This window comes from Hemiscyllium ocellatum, chromosome 5 (assembly GCF_020745735.1).
Source record: "Hemiscyllium ocellatum isolate sHemOce1 chromosome 5, sHemOce1.pat.X.cur, whole genome shotgun sequence".
Lineage (NCBI taxonomy): Eukaryota > Metazoa > Chordata > Chondrichthyes > Orectolobiformes > Hemiscylliidae > Hemiscyllium > Hemiscyllium ocellatum.
The window spans coordinates 139965247-139981307 of NC_083405.1; the positions used below are offsets into that span (position 1 = coordinate 139965247).

At 52.6% G+C, this 16061-nt stretch overlaps 1 protein-coding gene across 1 annotated transcript in view; it reads right to left on the reverse strand.

Moving 5' to 3' along the window:
- The window catches only part of LOC132816188 (IQ motif and ankyrin repeat domain-containing protein 1-like), a 73416-nt gene extending 60160 nt beyond the window's left edge, over positions 1–13256 (reverse strand). Inside the window, exons 1-2 of the mRNA XM_060825684.1 lie at positions 13213–13256; positions 2565–2729 (exon numbers count right to left, since the gene is read on the reverse strand). Of these exons, the coding sequence (XP_060681667.1) occupies positions 2565–2729; positions 13213–13233 (186 nt within the window). The 5' untranslated portion in view covers positions 13234–13256. The remainder of the gene's footprint in view (positions 1–2564; positions 2730–13212) is intronic.
- Between the last annotated feature and the right edge of the window lie 2805 nt (positions 13257–16061).

Sequence of the window (16061 nt, forward strand, 5' to 3'; positions counted from 1 at the left end):
CCTCCAGACCCTTCCTATTCATATACCCATCCAAATGCCTCTTAAATGTTGCAATTGTACCAGCCTCCACCACTTCCTCTGGCATCTCATTCCATACACGTACCACCCTCTGTGTGAAAAACTTAGCCCTTAGGTCTCTTTTATATCTTTCCCCTCTCACCCTAAACCTATGCCCTCTAGTTCTGGACTCCCCGACCCCAGAGAAAAGACTTTGTCTATTTATCCTATCCATGCCCCTTATAATTTTGTAAATCTCTATAAGGTCACCCCTCAGCCTCCCATGCTCCAGGGAAAATAGCCCCAGCCTGTTCAGCCTCTCCCTATAGCTCAAATCCTCCAACCCTGGCAACATCCTTGTAAATCTTTTCTGAACCCTTTCAAGTTTCACAACATCTTTCCGATAGGAAGGAGACCAGAATTGCACACAATATTCCAACAGTGGCCTGACCAATGTCCTGTACAGCCGCAACATGACCTCCCAACCCCTGTACTCAACACTCTGACCAATAAAGGAAAGCATACCAAATGCCTTCTTTATTATCCTATGCATCTGTCCATGACAGTATTGGTCAGAGTAACCACTGCACAGTCCTTTTGGAGACAAAAATCCCACCTTCACATTGAGAATATCCTCCATCGTGTTGTGTGGCACTATCACTGTGCTAAATGGGACAGACGTCAGACAGATCTAGCAACTCAAGACTGGGCATCCATGAGGCACTGTGGGTCATCAACAGCAGCAGAACTGTACTCCAGCACAGTCTGTAACCTCATGGCCTGGCGTATCCCCCACTCACCCATTACCATCAACCAGGGGATCCACCCTGGTTCAATGGAGAGTGCAGGAGGACATGCCAGGAGCAGCATCAGGCGTACCTGAAGATGAGGTGTCAGCCTGGTGAAGCCACTTACATGCCAAACAACTTCAGCAGCAAGTGATAGATGGAGCTAAGCAAGTGTCAATAAAATCTGGAGCTGGAAAGTGCAGGTCAAGCAGCATCACAAGAGCAGGAGTGTCAACATTTCGGGCAGGACCCTTTTATTGTCTCTGATTTTCCAGAATCTGCAGTCCTCACTATCTCCATAGAGCCAAACAATCCCACAACCAACAGATCAGAGCTAAGCTCTCCAGTCCTGTCACATCCACTTGTGAATGGTGGTGGACAATTAAACAATTCACTGAAGGAAGAGGCCACACAAATATCCATCTTCAACGATGGAAGAGCCCATCACATCAGTGCGCAAGATAAGACTGAAGCATTCAGTCATCCTCGCCCAGAAATGTCGAGGGGAAGATCCATCTCGGACTCCTCCAGTTGTCAGCAGCATAACTGTCTTGAGCCAATCGATTCAGTCCATGTGGTATTAAGAAACTGGCTGGGGACACTGGTTACTGCAAAAGGTACAGGTCTGAACAACATTCCAGCAATAGTACAGCCTTGATTCAAACATGAAGAAAAGAGCTGAATTCCAGAGCTAAGGTTAGAGTAATGACCTTAACATCAATGCTGCATTTGATTGAATGTGGCATCAGGATCTCACACAAAACTATTTAGGTAGGACAGTCCCATACAAAGTGCATCAGAGTAAGAGAACCAAGTGTTACAGCTGCGGGGAAGGTGCAGACAGACAAGTCCACATTGACATTTGAGAGGCCCATTCACACATCTGACAATAGCAGAGAAGGAGCCCTTCTAGAAACTGTTTGTACATGTATTCAAACTTTTATATCTTCTGCCTGAAGGAAGAGGGTGGGAGGGGTGTGTGATGATGTTGGTTGCTGTCCTGAGGCAGTGGGAAGTATAACCAGAGGCAATGGGTGGGAGGCTGGTCTGTGTGATGGACTGGGCTGTGTTCACAACTCTCTGTTGCTATACCAAGCTGTGATGCATCCAGATAGGATGCTTTCTGTGACACATCAATAAAAAACTGGTAAGAGATTATGATATCAGTAAGAAAACCATCATGAGACTGATTCTGGAGTTGAGGGGGTTACCTGATGAGGAGACTGAGTACAGTGGGATTATATTCATTGGAATTCAGAAGAATGAAGGGGGAACCTTATAGAAACATATAAAATTATGAAGGGAATCGATGAGATCGATGTAGAGAGGATGTGTCTGCTGGCAGGTGAAACCAGGACGAGAGGGCATGGCCTCAGGATTACAGGGAGCAGGTTTCAGACTGAATTGAGAAGAAACTTCTTCACCCGGAGGGTTGTGAAGCGATGGAATTCCCTGCCCAGGGAAGTGACTGAGGCGTCCTCAGTAAATGTCTCTGAAGTTAAGGTAGATAACGTGTTTGAACAGTAATGTAAGGAAGGGGTCTGGAGAGAGGGTGGGCAAGGGGAGCTCAGGTCACAAAAAGATCCTGCTCTTCAGATGCTACTTTTCCAGCACCACACTCTTCGACCACGAAAAGATCAGCTATGATTTTATTGAATGGTGGAGTAGGCTTGAAGGGCCAGATGGTCTCCTCCTGCTCCTAGTTCCGATGGTCTAGCACAGACTCCAAAACAATAGCTAACACTAATTGAACAAAATTGGTCACCACCAACTTCTGACCTCCTTTAACAATGCTTTCATCTCATCCACATCCCCATCGAAGGCTGCTTCCAACATCCGGGTGCGCTGTTTCTGCTCCTCCTGTTTCTGCTTTCGCTCCTTCTCTTCTTTTTCACGTTCTCTCGCTGCTGCCTCTTGCTCTCTCTTCACAAGAGCAACAAAGGCCTAGCAGAAACAGACATAGATTAGGAATTACAACAACAAATCAATCAAATACTAGCCTTGTAAATCAAAGGAGAATGTAAAATAACCATAATACCATCAAAAACAACAACTTTAAAGTTTCCCTGAAGCTGCCTCAGGGGATTAACATCTGAATAATGCCGCACTGTCGGAGGGTCAGTACTGAGGGAGCGTCAGACTGACCGAGAGCCCGTGCTGAGGGAACATCGCACTGTCGGAGGGTCAGTGCTGAGGGAGTGCTGCACTGTCGGAGGGTCAGTGCTGAGGGAGTGCTGCACTGTCGGAGGGTTAGTGCTGAGGGAGCGCCGCACTGTCGGAGGGTCTGTGCTGAGGGAGCGCTGCACTGTCGGAGGGTCTGTGCTGAGGGAGTGCTGCACTGTCCAAGAGTCAGTGCTGAGGGAGTGCTGCACTGTCGGAGGGTTAGTGCTGAGGGAGCGCCGCACTGTCGGAGGGTCAGTGCTGAGGGAGTGCTGCATTGTCAGAGGGTCAATGCTGAGGGAGCATCACACTGTCCGAGAGTCAATGCTGAGGGAGCACCACACTATCGACGGGTCAGTGCTGAGGGATCGCCGCACTGTTGGCGGGTCAGTGCTGAGGGAGCGTTACACTGTCCGAGAGTCAGTGCTGAGGGAACATCGCACTGTCGGAGAGTCAGTGCTGAGGGAGTGCTGCACTGTCGGAGGGTTAGTGCTGAGGGAGCGCCGCACTGTCGGAGGGTCAGTGCTGAAGGATCGCTGCACTGTCAGAGGGTCAGTGCTGAGGGAGCGCCACACTGTCGGAGGATCAGTGCTGAGGGATCGCTGCACTGTCGAAGGGTCAGTGCTGAGGGAGCACTGTACTGTGTGACGGTCAGTGCTGTGAGAGTGCTGCATTGTCAGAGGGTCAATGCTGAGGGAGCACCACACTGTCGGAGGGTCAGTGCTGAGGGAGCGCCACACTGTCGGAGGATCAGTGCTGAGGGATCGCTGCACTGTCGAAGGGTCAGTGCTGAGGGAGCACTGTACTGTGCGACGGTCAGTGCTGAGAGAGTGCTGCATTGTCAGAGGGTCAGTGCTGAGGCAGTGCTGCATTGTCAGAGGGTCAATGCTGAGGGAGCGCCGCAGTGTCGATGGATCAGTGCTGAGGGAGCGCCGCACTGTCGGAAGGTCAGTGCTGAGGGAGCGCCGCATTGTCGGAGGGTCAGTGCTGAGCAAGTGCTGCACTGTCGGAGGGTCAGTACTGAGGGAGTGCCGCACTGTCGGACGGTCAGTACCTAGGAAGTGCCACACTGTTGGAGGGTCAGTGCTGAGGGAGCGTCACACTGTCCGAGAGCCCGTGCTGAGGGAACATCGCACTGTTGGCGGGTCAGTGCTAAGGGAGCGCTGCACTGTCGGAGGGTCAGTGCTGAGGCAGTGCTGTATTTTTGGAGGGTCAGTGCTGAGGGTGTGCCGCACTGTCGGAGGGTCCGTGCTGAGGGAGTGCCGCACTGTCCGAGAGTCAGTGCTGAGGGAACGTCGCACTGTCGGAGGGTCAGTGCTGAGGGAGTGCTGCATTGTCAGAGGGTCAATGCTGAGGGAGCATTGCACCGTCCGAGAGTCAATGCTGAGGGAGCACCACACTATCGACGGGTCAGTGCTGAGGGATCGCCGCACTGTTGGCGGGTCAGTGCTGAGGGAGTGCTGCACTGTCCGAGAGTCAGTGCTGAGGGAACATCGCACTGTCGGAGAGTCAGTGCTGAGGGAGTGCTGCACTGTCGGAGGGTCAGTACTGAGCAAGTGCCGCACTGTTGGAGGGTCAGTACTGAGGGAGCGCCGCACTGTCAGAGGGTCTGTGCTGAGGGAGTGTCACACTGTCGGAGGGTCAGTGCTGAGGGAGTGCCGCACTGTCAGAGGATCAGTGCTGAGGAAGCGCCGCACTGTCGGAGGAGCAGTGCTGAGGGAGTGCCGCACTGTCAGAGGGTCAGTGCTGAGGGAGCGTCACACTGTCTGAGAGTCAGTGCTGAGGGAACATCGCACTGTCGGAGGGTCAGTGCTGAGGGAGTGCTGCATTGTCAGAGGGTCAATGTTGAGGGAGCACCACACTGTCGGAGGATCAGTGCTGAGGGATCGCTGCACTGTCGAAGGGTCAGTGCTGAGGGAGCACTGTACTGTGGGAGGGTCAGTGCTGAGAGAGTGCTGCATTGTCAGAGAGTCAGTGCTGAGGCAGTGCTGCATTGTCGGAGGGTCAATGCTGAGGGAGCGCCGCAGTGTCGATGGATCAGTGCTGAGGGAGCGCCACACTGTCGGAAGGTCAGTGCTGAGGGATCGCCGCACTGTCGGAGGGTCAGTGCTGAGGGAGCGCCGCAGTGTTGATGGATCAGTGCTGAGGGAGTGCCGCACTGTCGGAGGGTCAGTGCTGAGGGAGTGCCACACTGTCGGAGGGTCAGTGCTGAGGGAGCGCCACACTGTCCGAGGGTCAGTGCTGAGGGAGCGCCGCACTGTCCGAGAGTCAGTGCTGAGGGAACATCGCACTGTTGGCGGGTCAGTGCTGAGGGAACGTCGCACTGTCAGAGGGTCAGTGCTGAGGGAGTGCTGCATTGTCAGAGGGTCAATGCTGAGGGAGCACCACACTGTCGGAGGGTCAGTGCTGAGGGAGCGCCACACTGTCGGAGGATCAGTGCTGAGGGAGCACTGTACTGTGCGACGGTCAGTGCTGAGAGAGTGCTGCATTGTCAGAGGGTCAGTGCTGAGGCAGTGCTGCATTGTCGGAAGGTCAGTGCTGACCAAGTGCTGCACTGTCAGAGGGTCAGTACTGAGGGAGTGCCACACTGTTGGAGGGTCAGTGCTGAGGGAGTGCCGCACTGTCAGAGGGTCAGTGCTGAGGGAGCGTCACACTGTCCGAGAGCCCGTGCTGAGGGAACATCGCACTGTTGGCGGGTCAGTGCTAAGGGAGCGCTGCACTGTCGGAGGGTCAGTGCTGAGGCAGTGCTGCATTTTTGGAGGGTCAGTGCTGAGGGTGTGCCGCACGGTCGGAGGGTCCGTGCTGAGGGAGTGCCGCACTGTCCGAGAGTCAGTGCTGAGGGAGTGCCGCACTGTCAGAGGGTCAGTGCTGAGGGAGCGTCACACTGTCTGAGAGTCAGTGCTGAGGGAACATCGCACTGTCGGAGGGTCAGTGCCGAGGGAGTGCTGCATTGTCAGAGGGTCAATGTTGAGGGAGCACCACACTGTCGGAGGATCAGTGCTGAGGGATCGCTGCACTGTCGAAGGGTCAGTGCTGAGGGAGCACTGTACTGTGGGAGGGTCAGTGCTGAGAGAGTGCTGCATTGTCAGAGAGTCAGTGCTGAGGCAGTGCTGCATTGTCGGAGGGTCAATGCTGAGGGAGCGCCGCAGTGTCGATGGATCAGTGCTGAGGGAGCGCCACACTGTCGGAAGGTCAGTGCTGAGGGGTCGCCGCACTGTCGGAGGGTCAGTGCTGAGGGAGCGCCGCAGTGTTGATGGATCAGTGCTGAGGGAGTGCCGCACTGTCGGAGGGTCAGTGCTGAGGGATCGCCGCACTGTCAGAGGGTCAGTGCTGAGGGAGTGCCACACTGTCGGAGGGTCAGTGCTGAGGGAGCACCGCACTGTCCGAGGGTCAGTGCTGAGGGAGCGCCGCACTGTCCGAGAGTCAGTGCTGAGGGAACATCGCACTGTTGGCGGGTCAGTGCTGAGGGAACGTCGCACTGTCAGAGGGTCAGTGCTGAGGGAGTGCTGCATTGTCAGAGGGTCAATGCTGAGGGAGCACCACACTGTCGGAGGGTCAGTGCTGAGGGAGCGCCACACTGTCGGAGGATCAGTGCTGAGGGAGCACTGTACTGTGCGACGGTCAGTGCTGAGAGAGTGCTGCATTGTCAGAGGGTCAGTGCTGAGGCAGTGCTGCATTGTCGGAGGGTCAATGCTGAGGGAGCGCCGCAGTGTCGATGGATCAGTGCTGAGGGAGCGCCGCACTGTCGGAAGGTCAGTGCTGAGGGAGCGCCGCACTGTCGGAGGGTCAGTGCTGAGCAAGTGCTGCACTGTCGGAGGGTCAGTACTGAGGGAGTGCCGCACTGTCGGACGGTCAGTACCTAGGAAGTGCCACACTGTTGGAGGGTCAGTGCTGAGGGAGTGCCGCACTGTCAGAGGGTCAGTGCTGAGGGAGCGTCACACTGTCCGAGAGCCCGTGCTGAGGGAACATCGCACTGTTGGCGGGTCAGTGCTAAGGGAGCGCTGCACTGTCGGAGGGTCAGTGCTGAGGCAGTGCTGCATTTTTGGAGGGTCAGTGCTGAGGGTGTGCCGCACTGTCGGAGGGTCCGTGCTGAGGGAGTGCCGCACTGTCCGAGAGTCAGTGCTGAGGGAACGTCGCACTGTCGGAGGGTCAGTGCTGAGGGAGTGCTGCATTGTCAGAGGGTCAATGCTGAGGGAGCATTGCACCGTCCGAGAGTCAATGCTGAGGGAGCACCACACTATCGACGGGTCAGTGCTGAGGGATCGCCGCACTGTTGGCGGGTCAGTGCTGAGGGAGTGCTGCACTGTCCGAGAGTCAGTGCTGAGGGAACATCGCACTGTCGGAGAGTCAGTGCTGAGGGAGTGCTGCACTGTTGGAGGGTTAGTGCTGAGGGAGTGGGCACTGTCGGAGGGTCAGTACTGAGCAAGTGCCGCACTGTCAGAGGGTCAGTACTGAGGGAGCGCCGCACTGTCAGAGGGTCTGTGCTGAGGGAGTGTCACACTGTCGGAGGGTCAGTGCTGAGGGAGTGCCGCACTGTCAGAGGATCAGTGCTGAGGAAGCGCCGCACTGTCGGAGGATCAGTGCTGAGGGAGTGCCGCACTGTCAGAGGGTCAGTGCTGAGGGAGCGTCACACTGTCTGAGAGTCAGTGCTGAGGGAACATCGCACTGTTGGAGGGTCAGTGCTAAGGGAGCGCTGCACTGTCGGAGGGTCAGTGCTGAGGCAGTGCTGCATTTTTGGAGGGTCAGTGCTGAGGGTGTGCCGCACTGTCGGAGGGTCCGTGCTGAGGGAGCGCTGCACTGTCCGAGAGTCAGTGCTGAGGGAATGTCGCACTGTTGTACGGTCAGTGCCGAGGGAGTGCTGCATTGTCAGAGGGTCAATGCTGAGGGAGCATCGCACCGTCCAAGAGTCAATGCTGAGGGAGCACCACACTATCGACGGGTCAGTGCTGAGGGATCGCCGCACTGTTGGCGGGTCAGTGCTGAGGGAGTGCTGCACTGTCGGAGGGTCAGTGCTGAGGGAGTGCCGCACAGTCGGAGAGTCAGTGCTGAGGGAGTGCTGCACTGTCGGAGGGTTAGTGCTGAGGGAGTGGGCACTGTCAGAGAGTCTGTGCTGAGGGAGTGCCGCACTGTCGGAGGGTCAGTACTGAGGGAGCGCCGCACTGTCAGAGGGTCTGTGCTGAGGGAGTGCCGCACTGTCGGAGGGTCAGTGCTGAGGGAGTGCCGCACTGTCGATGGATCAGTGCTGAGGGAGCGCCGCACTGTCGGAGGGTCAGTGCTGAAGGATCGCTGCACTGTTGGAGGGTCAGTGCTGAGGGAGTGCCACACTGTCGGAGGGTCAGTGCTGAGGGAGCACCGCACTGTCGGACTGTCAGTACTGAGCAAGTGCTGCACTGTTGGAGGGTCAGTACTGAGGGAGTGCCGCACTGTCGGAGGGTCAGTGCTGAGACAGTGCCGCCCTGTCGGAGGGTCAGTGCTGAGGGAGTGATGCATTGTTTTATCAGATGATTTGTTAAACTGGGGCTCCACCTGTCTTTCCCAATGCTGACAGTCCTAGCATCACATAGCATGGAAACTCACCTTTTGGTCCAACTGGTCCTTGCGAACCATGATCCCAGGTAAACAAACCCAAATTTCCTGCGCTTCCCTCCAAAGCTTTCCCATTCATGAAGTTATCCAAATGTCTTTTAAACGTTGTAACTGTACTTACATCCACCATTCCCTCTGGAAGGTCACTCCACACATGAACCACTCTGTGCAAAAACCTTGCCCCTCGTGTTCTTTCTAAATATTTCTCTTCTCACCTTCAAAAAATGTGCCCTAGCTTTGAACAGCTCACCCTAGGGAAAAGACCTTATCCATGCCCCTCATGATCTTATTAACCTCAAAAAGGTCACCCCTCAGTCTCCTCCACTCCAGTGAAAAATGTCCCAGTCTTTCCAGTCTATTTTTATATTTAAAACCCTCACTTCCTGGCAACACCATATATAGTATTATTTAAAAGAACCACTGGGGAGTTGCCTCATCTCCTGGTCCATGATTCTCACCAACTAACATCACTAATACAGACAGTCTGGTCATTATCAGATTGTTCCTTGCAGAACCTTGTAGCCTGCAGTGGCTCCTCCTAAAATGGAACAGACAATGACAGTTGTAACAGTCTGTGAAAGCCTGCAAACAGGTTGGAATATTAGGGCACTGAGAATGGGTCAGATATTAACAGTGCTATCCTGCTCAGTGACCTGCCCAGTTTGGGTTCCCCCAGGGTCACTCAGCTCCTGACCTCATTCCAGCCTTGGGTCAAACATGGACAAAAGAGCTGGATTCCAGAGGGGAGGGAGAGGGACAGCCCTTAACATCAGGGCTTCATTCAACCGAGTGTGGCATTAAGGAGCCTGAGAAAAATTGGAATCAATGGGCAAACTCCCTCCTGGTTGGAGTTATACCTGGCATATAGGAAGATGATTGTGATTGTTGGAGATCAGTCATCTCAGCTCCAGGACATCCCTGCAGGAGTCCCTCAGGGGAGTGTCCCTATGCCCTGGCCCTCGGCCAGCTGCTTCACCAACCATAAGGTCAGAAGTAGGGATGGTCACTAATGATTGCACAATGTTCAGCACCATTTGGGACTCCTCAGAGACTGAAGCAGTCCAAGTTCAAACGCAGCAAGATCTGGACAGTATCCAGGCTTGGGCTGACAAGTGGCAAGTAACATTCGTGCCACACAAATGCCAGGCAATGACCATCATCAATAAGTGCCAATCTAACCAATGCCCTTGATATTCAATGGCATTACCATCATTGAATCCCCCACTATCAACATCCTGAGGGTTAACATTGATTAAAAACTCAACTGGATTTAGCCATTGAAAGACAGTGGCTGCAAGAGCAGGTCGGAGGCTGGGAATACTGCAGCAAGTAACTCACCACCTGACTCCCCAAAACCTGTCCACCATCTACAAGGCACAAGGCAGGAGTGTGATGGAGTACTCCCCATTTGTCCTGGATGGGGGCAGCTCCAACAATACTCAGGAATCTTGACACCATCCAGGACAAAGCAGCCACATGATTGGCACCACATCCACAAGCATCCCCTCCCTCCCCCACCCACACTCAGTAACAGCAGTGTGTACCGTCCCCTCCCTCCCCCACCCACACTCAGTAACAGCAGTGTGTACCATCCCCTCCCTCCCCCACCCACACTCAGTAACAGCAGTGTGTACTATCTACAAGATGCACGGCAGAAACTCACCAAAGATCCTCAGACAGCACCTTCCAAACCCACGACCACTTCCATCTAGAAGGACACAGGCAGCAGACACATGGGAACACCACCCCCTGCAAGTTCCCCTCCAAGCCATTCACCATCTTGACTTGGAAATATATTGTTGTTCCTTCACCATCACTGGGTCAAAATCCTGCAATTCCCTCCCTAAAAGCATTGTGAATCTACCTATAGTATGTGGACTGCAGTGGTTCAAGAAGACAGCTCGCCCCCACCTTGTAAAGGGCAACTAGGGGTGGACAATAAACGCTGGTCAGCTAGCAATGTCCAAGCCCCACCAGAGAATGAGGAAAGGCCAGTGATACACACATCCTGTGAGCAAAGAAAATAAAGAATATAGCGTGCAGAGTCTGGGGAACAAAATGTAGAAAATATGATCAGGCCAATGCCACGGCTGATTATCTAACTCAGGACCCTGTTCCCACTTCCTCCCCATACCATTTAATCCCTTTCACCTTAACAACAATCTCTAACTTCCTCTTGAAAAAACATCCAATGTTTTGGCCTCAACAGTTTTCTGTGGCAGAGGATTCCACAGGCTCACCATATTCTATGTGAAGAAAGATCTCATCTCAGCCCTAAGTTTTCTATCCCACATCCCTTGATTGTGACTCCGAGTTCCGGACTCCCTGGTCATTGGGTCCATCATTCCTGTGACGACAGTGCTCCTTTAACAAGGGGTTTTACAAGAGGGGTTGTAAAAGGCAGAGATTCTAATTTGTCTGGATTTTGGGCTAATGGCTCACAGATACTGCCTAAGGCAACACTCAGGGAAATCAGGGAGCTCTATTCCTGATGAAGGGCTTTTGCCTGAAACGTTGCATTTCCTGCTCCTCAGATGCCGCCTGAATTCCTTTCGAAACAGTAGTTCACATTTGCTAGCCTCCAATTCACCAGGAACTGTTCCAGACTCTATACAATCCTGAAAGATGACCATCAACATGCCCACAAGGTCACTTCCTTAAGTAGGCTGTAATACAGATTTTCAGGCTGTGGGGATTGCTCATTCCTGATAAAGGGCTCCTGCCCAAAATGTCGATTTTCCTGCTCCTCGGATGCTGCCTGACCTGCTGTGGCTTTTCCAGCACCACTCTAATCTTGACTCTGATCTCCAGCATCTGCGGTCCTCACTTTTGCTCAGGGTTTAATCCAATCAATATTCAGAAAGCCATTACTCTATTAAATTGATTTCCTTTAGTTTCACCCTCTCTCGACCCCTGGTTCTCCAATATTTTTGGGAAATTATTTGTATTCTCCTTTGTGAAGCCAGGATGTTTTTTAGTTGAACAGGTCTGGTGTGGGGAGTAAGGAGAGTGAATGGGTGACATTTCAGTGACCCTTTAGGGCTCAAAATGTTAACTGTCTCCACAGATGCTGCCAAATCAGATGAGTTTTTCCACCAATCAGTGTGTTCTTGTCAGATTTTCTGCATCTGCAGCTCTGTGTTTGATTTTTTTAATTGGTCAGCTCCCACTTTGTTGCCCACTATAACTTCCCCTGTTTCTGACTGGAAGGGACTTACATTTGTCTATACTAACCGCTTTCTCTACACATACCGATATAAACTTTTACAATCAGCTTCCATGTTCCCTGCAAACTTAGTGTCATGCTCTATTTTCACCCTCAATCATAAAAACATAAGCAATGACAGCAGGATTGGGTCATCTGGCCCCACTGATCTTTTTATGGACTCAGCTCCATTTCCCCACCCTTTCATCATAGCCCATCATTCCTTTACAGTTCAAACATCTATCAATTTTTGCTTTAAATAAGATTCAATGAGGTAGTCTCAAGTGCTTCACAGGGCAGGGAGTTCCACAGATTCACAACCCCACAGGTAAAGAAGTTCCTCGTCAGTTCCCCCTTGTTCTGGCTTCACCCACCAGTGGAAACAACCTCCCTGTTTCTATCTTATCAATCCCCTTCATAATTTTGTATGTTTCTATAAGATCCTGCCCCCCCTCCCCCATTCTTCTAAATTCCAGTGAGTACAGTCCCAGTCTACTCAATCTCTCCGAAGATAATCCTCCCAATTCCGGAAACAACCTAATGAACCTCCTGTGTAGACTCTCTAATGCCAGAACATCCTTCCTCAAGTAAGGAGACTAAAACTGTCCACAATACTCCAGGTGTGGTCTCACCAGCACCCCGTACAGAGCTGCAACATAACCTCCCTGGTTTTATTTTTTTTTTCATTCTTCAGTAACTTTATTTTCAATGGTAACAAAACCTTTACCTACTCCAACCACAATAATTCTAAATAAACGCATCATACATCAAGAATTTTGACATTTCATTAACTTATGACAAAATGCACCAGTTAATGGGTCCAGGTTTGTTGTAAAGGTGGTGGTGGGAAGGAATGGAAATTGCACTGAGATACATTCATCAGGATACAGCATATTCCACTCCTCTGAGCTTTCAACTCTTGAAGGATCAATAAAAGAGAGAATTTAGAGTTTTCACTTCACAGCAGACTGACAAAACAAGCTCAACTTCAATTTTCCCCTGAAATCGGAACATCTCAGTCAGGTGAGCATTTGAACTCCAACACACGGCCACTGTCATCGGGCACCCACAAACTGCATATGGAAGATGGCTTTCTTTTGTGACCTCCCTGGTTTTAAACTACAACCCTGCAGCAATGAAGGACATTATTCCATTTGCCTTCCTAATTACCTGCTGCAGCTGCAAACCAACCTCTTGTGACTCATGCACAAGGACACCCAGGTCTCTCTGCACAACAGCATGCTGCAATTTTCCAATCAATCCCTTTAATTTAAACTGTTTCCAATCCTCTGACCTGCTGCCTTTTTGGCCAGTTTCTATGCCTCTTCTTTGGATCTAATATTATTCTTAATTCCCCTTGTTAGTCAGAGCTGGGCCAGCTTTCCTGTTTTATTTTCCAGGCAGACAGGAATGAACAAGGATGTGAACGGGGGACTGGGTGAACATGAACTGCTTGGTCTGTTGTGGTTCTCTTACCTCTCTCTGAAGTTGCTCCATTAATTCCTCATAGTTCTCCTTCGCTGTGATACGTTTGATCCTTTCCTTCCTTGCAAGATACTGACGGCAGGCACACTGAATGATGATGGCAGACCTCACTGTGGAAAAACAGAAATTACACGCTGTCCACATGGAGACCACCCCAGAATGAAAGACCAGAAGGTTTATTTGACTGAAATGTGCTGATGTGCCCATTTAATTTCATGTAACTCAAATACTGACTTCCAATGACAACTGGACAGCAACAACTAGACACAACGAAGACCTTCTGAGCACAGGAGGAAGCATGTCGCTCTCACAACCAGAGCTGAACACATGCAGTATTAATGGAGGAAGTGTCCAAATACAGCACTCCCACAATACTGTCCTCAGACTTGTCTAATTTCTCTGCTCAAACTTTGATTTTGAGTTTGACTCCACACTTTGTGCATGATAGATGACAGAAATATAAACCAAAGGACAAGGAAACAGATACGTGCCCAACTTTACAGAAAATGACCCAGCGTTCTGGATGCTCTCTTCATTATGGCAATAAAGTGTGCTTTTATTTTCATGATCTATCAAAAATCTCAGATAATGCATTTGACATGACCATTGAAGGAATGACCTGCTCCTTGTTTCGACATGCTCAACTGAGCTACAGCCTTCTCAACATGATGACATGAATGACATTAGCTATATCACAGACCACTCCGTTATTCACAGCCTCATTTGGAGAAATTCCTGTTCACCGATCACCTCCATACTCAGTGACCACACTGTGTCCTGTTCGGTAGCTATACTGATACTGCTGGGTGGCAAAGACCATGCTCTTCACTCAGGAAGGGGTTCTGACTGGCAGGCACAGTGCAGGAGGGGAACCTGCTCACTGAGGGAGACCATCAGAAACAAAAAGGTTACAGACAAAACAACTGCAGATGCTGCAATCCAAGGAAGACAAGCAGGAGGGTGGGGGAACGCAGCAAGGCAGGCAGTATCAGGAGGGAGAGGGACACAGCAAGGCAGGCAGTATCAGGAGGGAGAGGGACACAGCAAGGCAGTCCCTCTCCCTCCTGATGCTGTGTCCCTCCCCCTCCTTACACTGCCTGCCTTGCTGTGTCCCTCTCCCTCCTGATGCTGCCTGCCTTGCTGTGTTCCCCTCCCTCCTGATGCTGCCTGCCTTGCTGTGTTCCCCTCCCTCCTGATACTGCCTGCCTTGCTGTGTCCCTCTCCCTCCTGATGCTGCCTGCCTTGCTGTGTCCCTCTCCCTCCTGATGCTGCCTGCCTTGCTGTGTCCCTCTCCCTCCTGATGCTGCCTGCCTTGCTGTGTCCCTCTCCCTCCTGATGCTGCCTGCCCTGCTGTGTCCCTCTCCCTCCTGATGCTGCCTGCCTTGCTGTGTTCCCCACCCTCCTGATACTGCCTGCCTTGCTGTGTCCCTCTCCCTCCTGATGTTGCCTGCCTTGCTGTGTTCCTCCCCCTCCTGATGCTGCCTGCCTTGCTGTGTCCCTCTCCCTCCTGATGCTGCCTGCCTTGCTGTGTCCCTCTCCCTCCTGATGCTGCCTGCCTTGCTGTGTCCCTCTCCCTCCTGATGCTGCCTGCCTTGCTGTGTTCCCCCACCCTCCTGATGCTGCCTGCCTTGCTGTGTCCCTCTCCCTCCTGATGCTGCCTGCCTTGCTGTGTTCCTCCCCCTCCTGATGCTGCCTGCCTTGCTGTGTCCCTCTCCCTCCTGATGCTGCCTGCCTTGCTGTGTCCCTCTCCCTCCTGATGCTGCCTGCCTTGCTGTGTCCCTCTCCCTCCTGATGTTGCCTGCCTTGCTGTGTCCCCCTCCCTCCTGATACTGCCTGCCTTGCTGTGTCCCTCTCCCTCCTGATGCTGCCTGCCTTGCTGTGTCCCTCTCCCTCCTGATGCTGCCTGCCTTGCTGTGTCCCTCTCCCTCCTGATGCTGCCTACCTTGCTGTGTCCCTCTCCCTCCTGATACTGCCTGCCTTGCTGTGTTCCCCTCCCTCCTGATGCTGCCTACCTTGCTGTGTCCCTCTCCCTCCTGATGCTGCCTGCCTTGCTGTGTTCCCCTCCCTCCTGATGCTGCCTGCCTTGCTGTCTCCCTCTCCCTCCTGATGCTGCCTGCCTTGCTGTGTCCCTCTCCCTCCTGATACTGCCTGCCTTGCTGTGTCCCTCTCCCTCCTGATGCTGCCTGCCTTGCTGTGTCCCTCTCCCTCCTGATACTGCCTGCCTTGCTGTGTTCCCCTCCCTCCTGATGCTGCCTGCCTTGCTGTGTCCCTCTCCCTCCTGATGCTGCCTGCCTTGCTGTGTTCCTCTCCCTCCTGATGCTGCCTGCCTTGCTGTCTCCCTCTCCCTCCTGATGCTGCCTGCCTTGCTGTGTCCCTCTCCCTCCTGATGCTGCCTGCCTTGCTGTGTCCCTCTCCTCCTGATGCTGCCTGCCTTGCTGTGTCCCTCTCCTCCTGATACTGCCTGCCTTGCTGTGTTCCCCACCCTCCTGATACTGCCTACCTTGCTGTGTCCCCCTCCCTCCTGATACTGCCTGCCTTGCTGTGTCCCTCTCCCTCCTGATGCTGCCTGCCTTGCTGTGTCCCTCTCCCTCCTGATACTGCCTGCCTTGCTGTGTTCCCCCAGCCTCCTGATTATTTATTCATAAATAAGTCGGCCTTCAGTGTTGAGCCTCTTGCAGAAGTTTCAAGTCCAGTTCTATATTTTTATTTCCCCTCTATCACAACGTGTGAGGGATTGCTGGTGGGCGTCTTCTTCAAAAACCTGTAGTTTATTGTCACAATTTGGATCGTACTGGGCAATTTTCAAACTCACCAAAAATCAGTTTAGTGTCATCATGTTG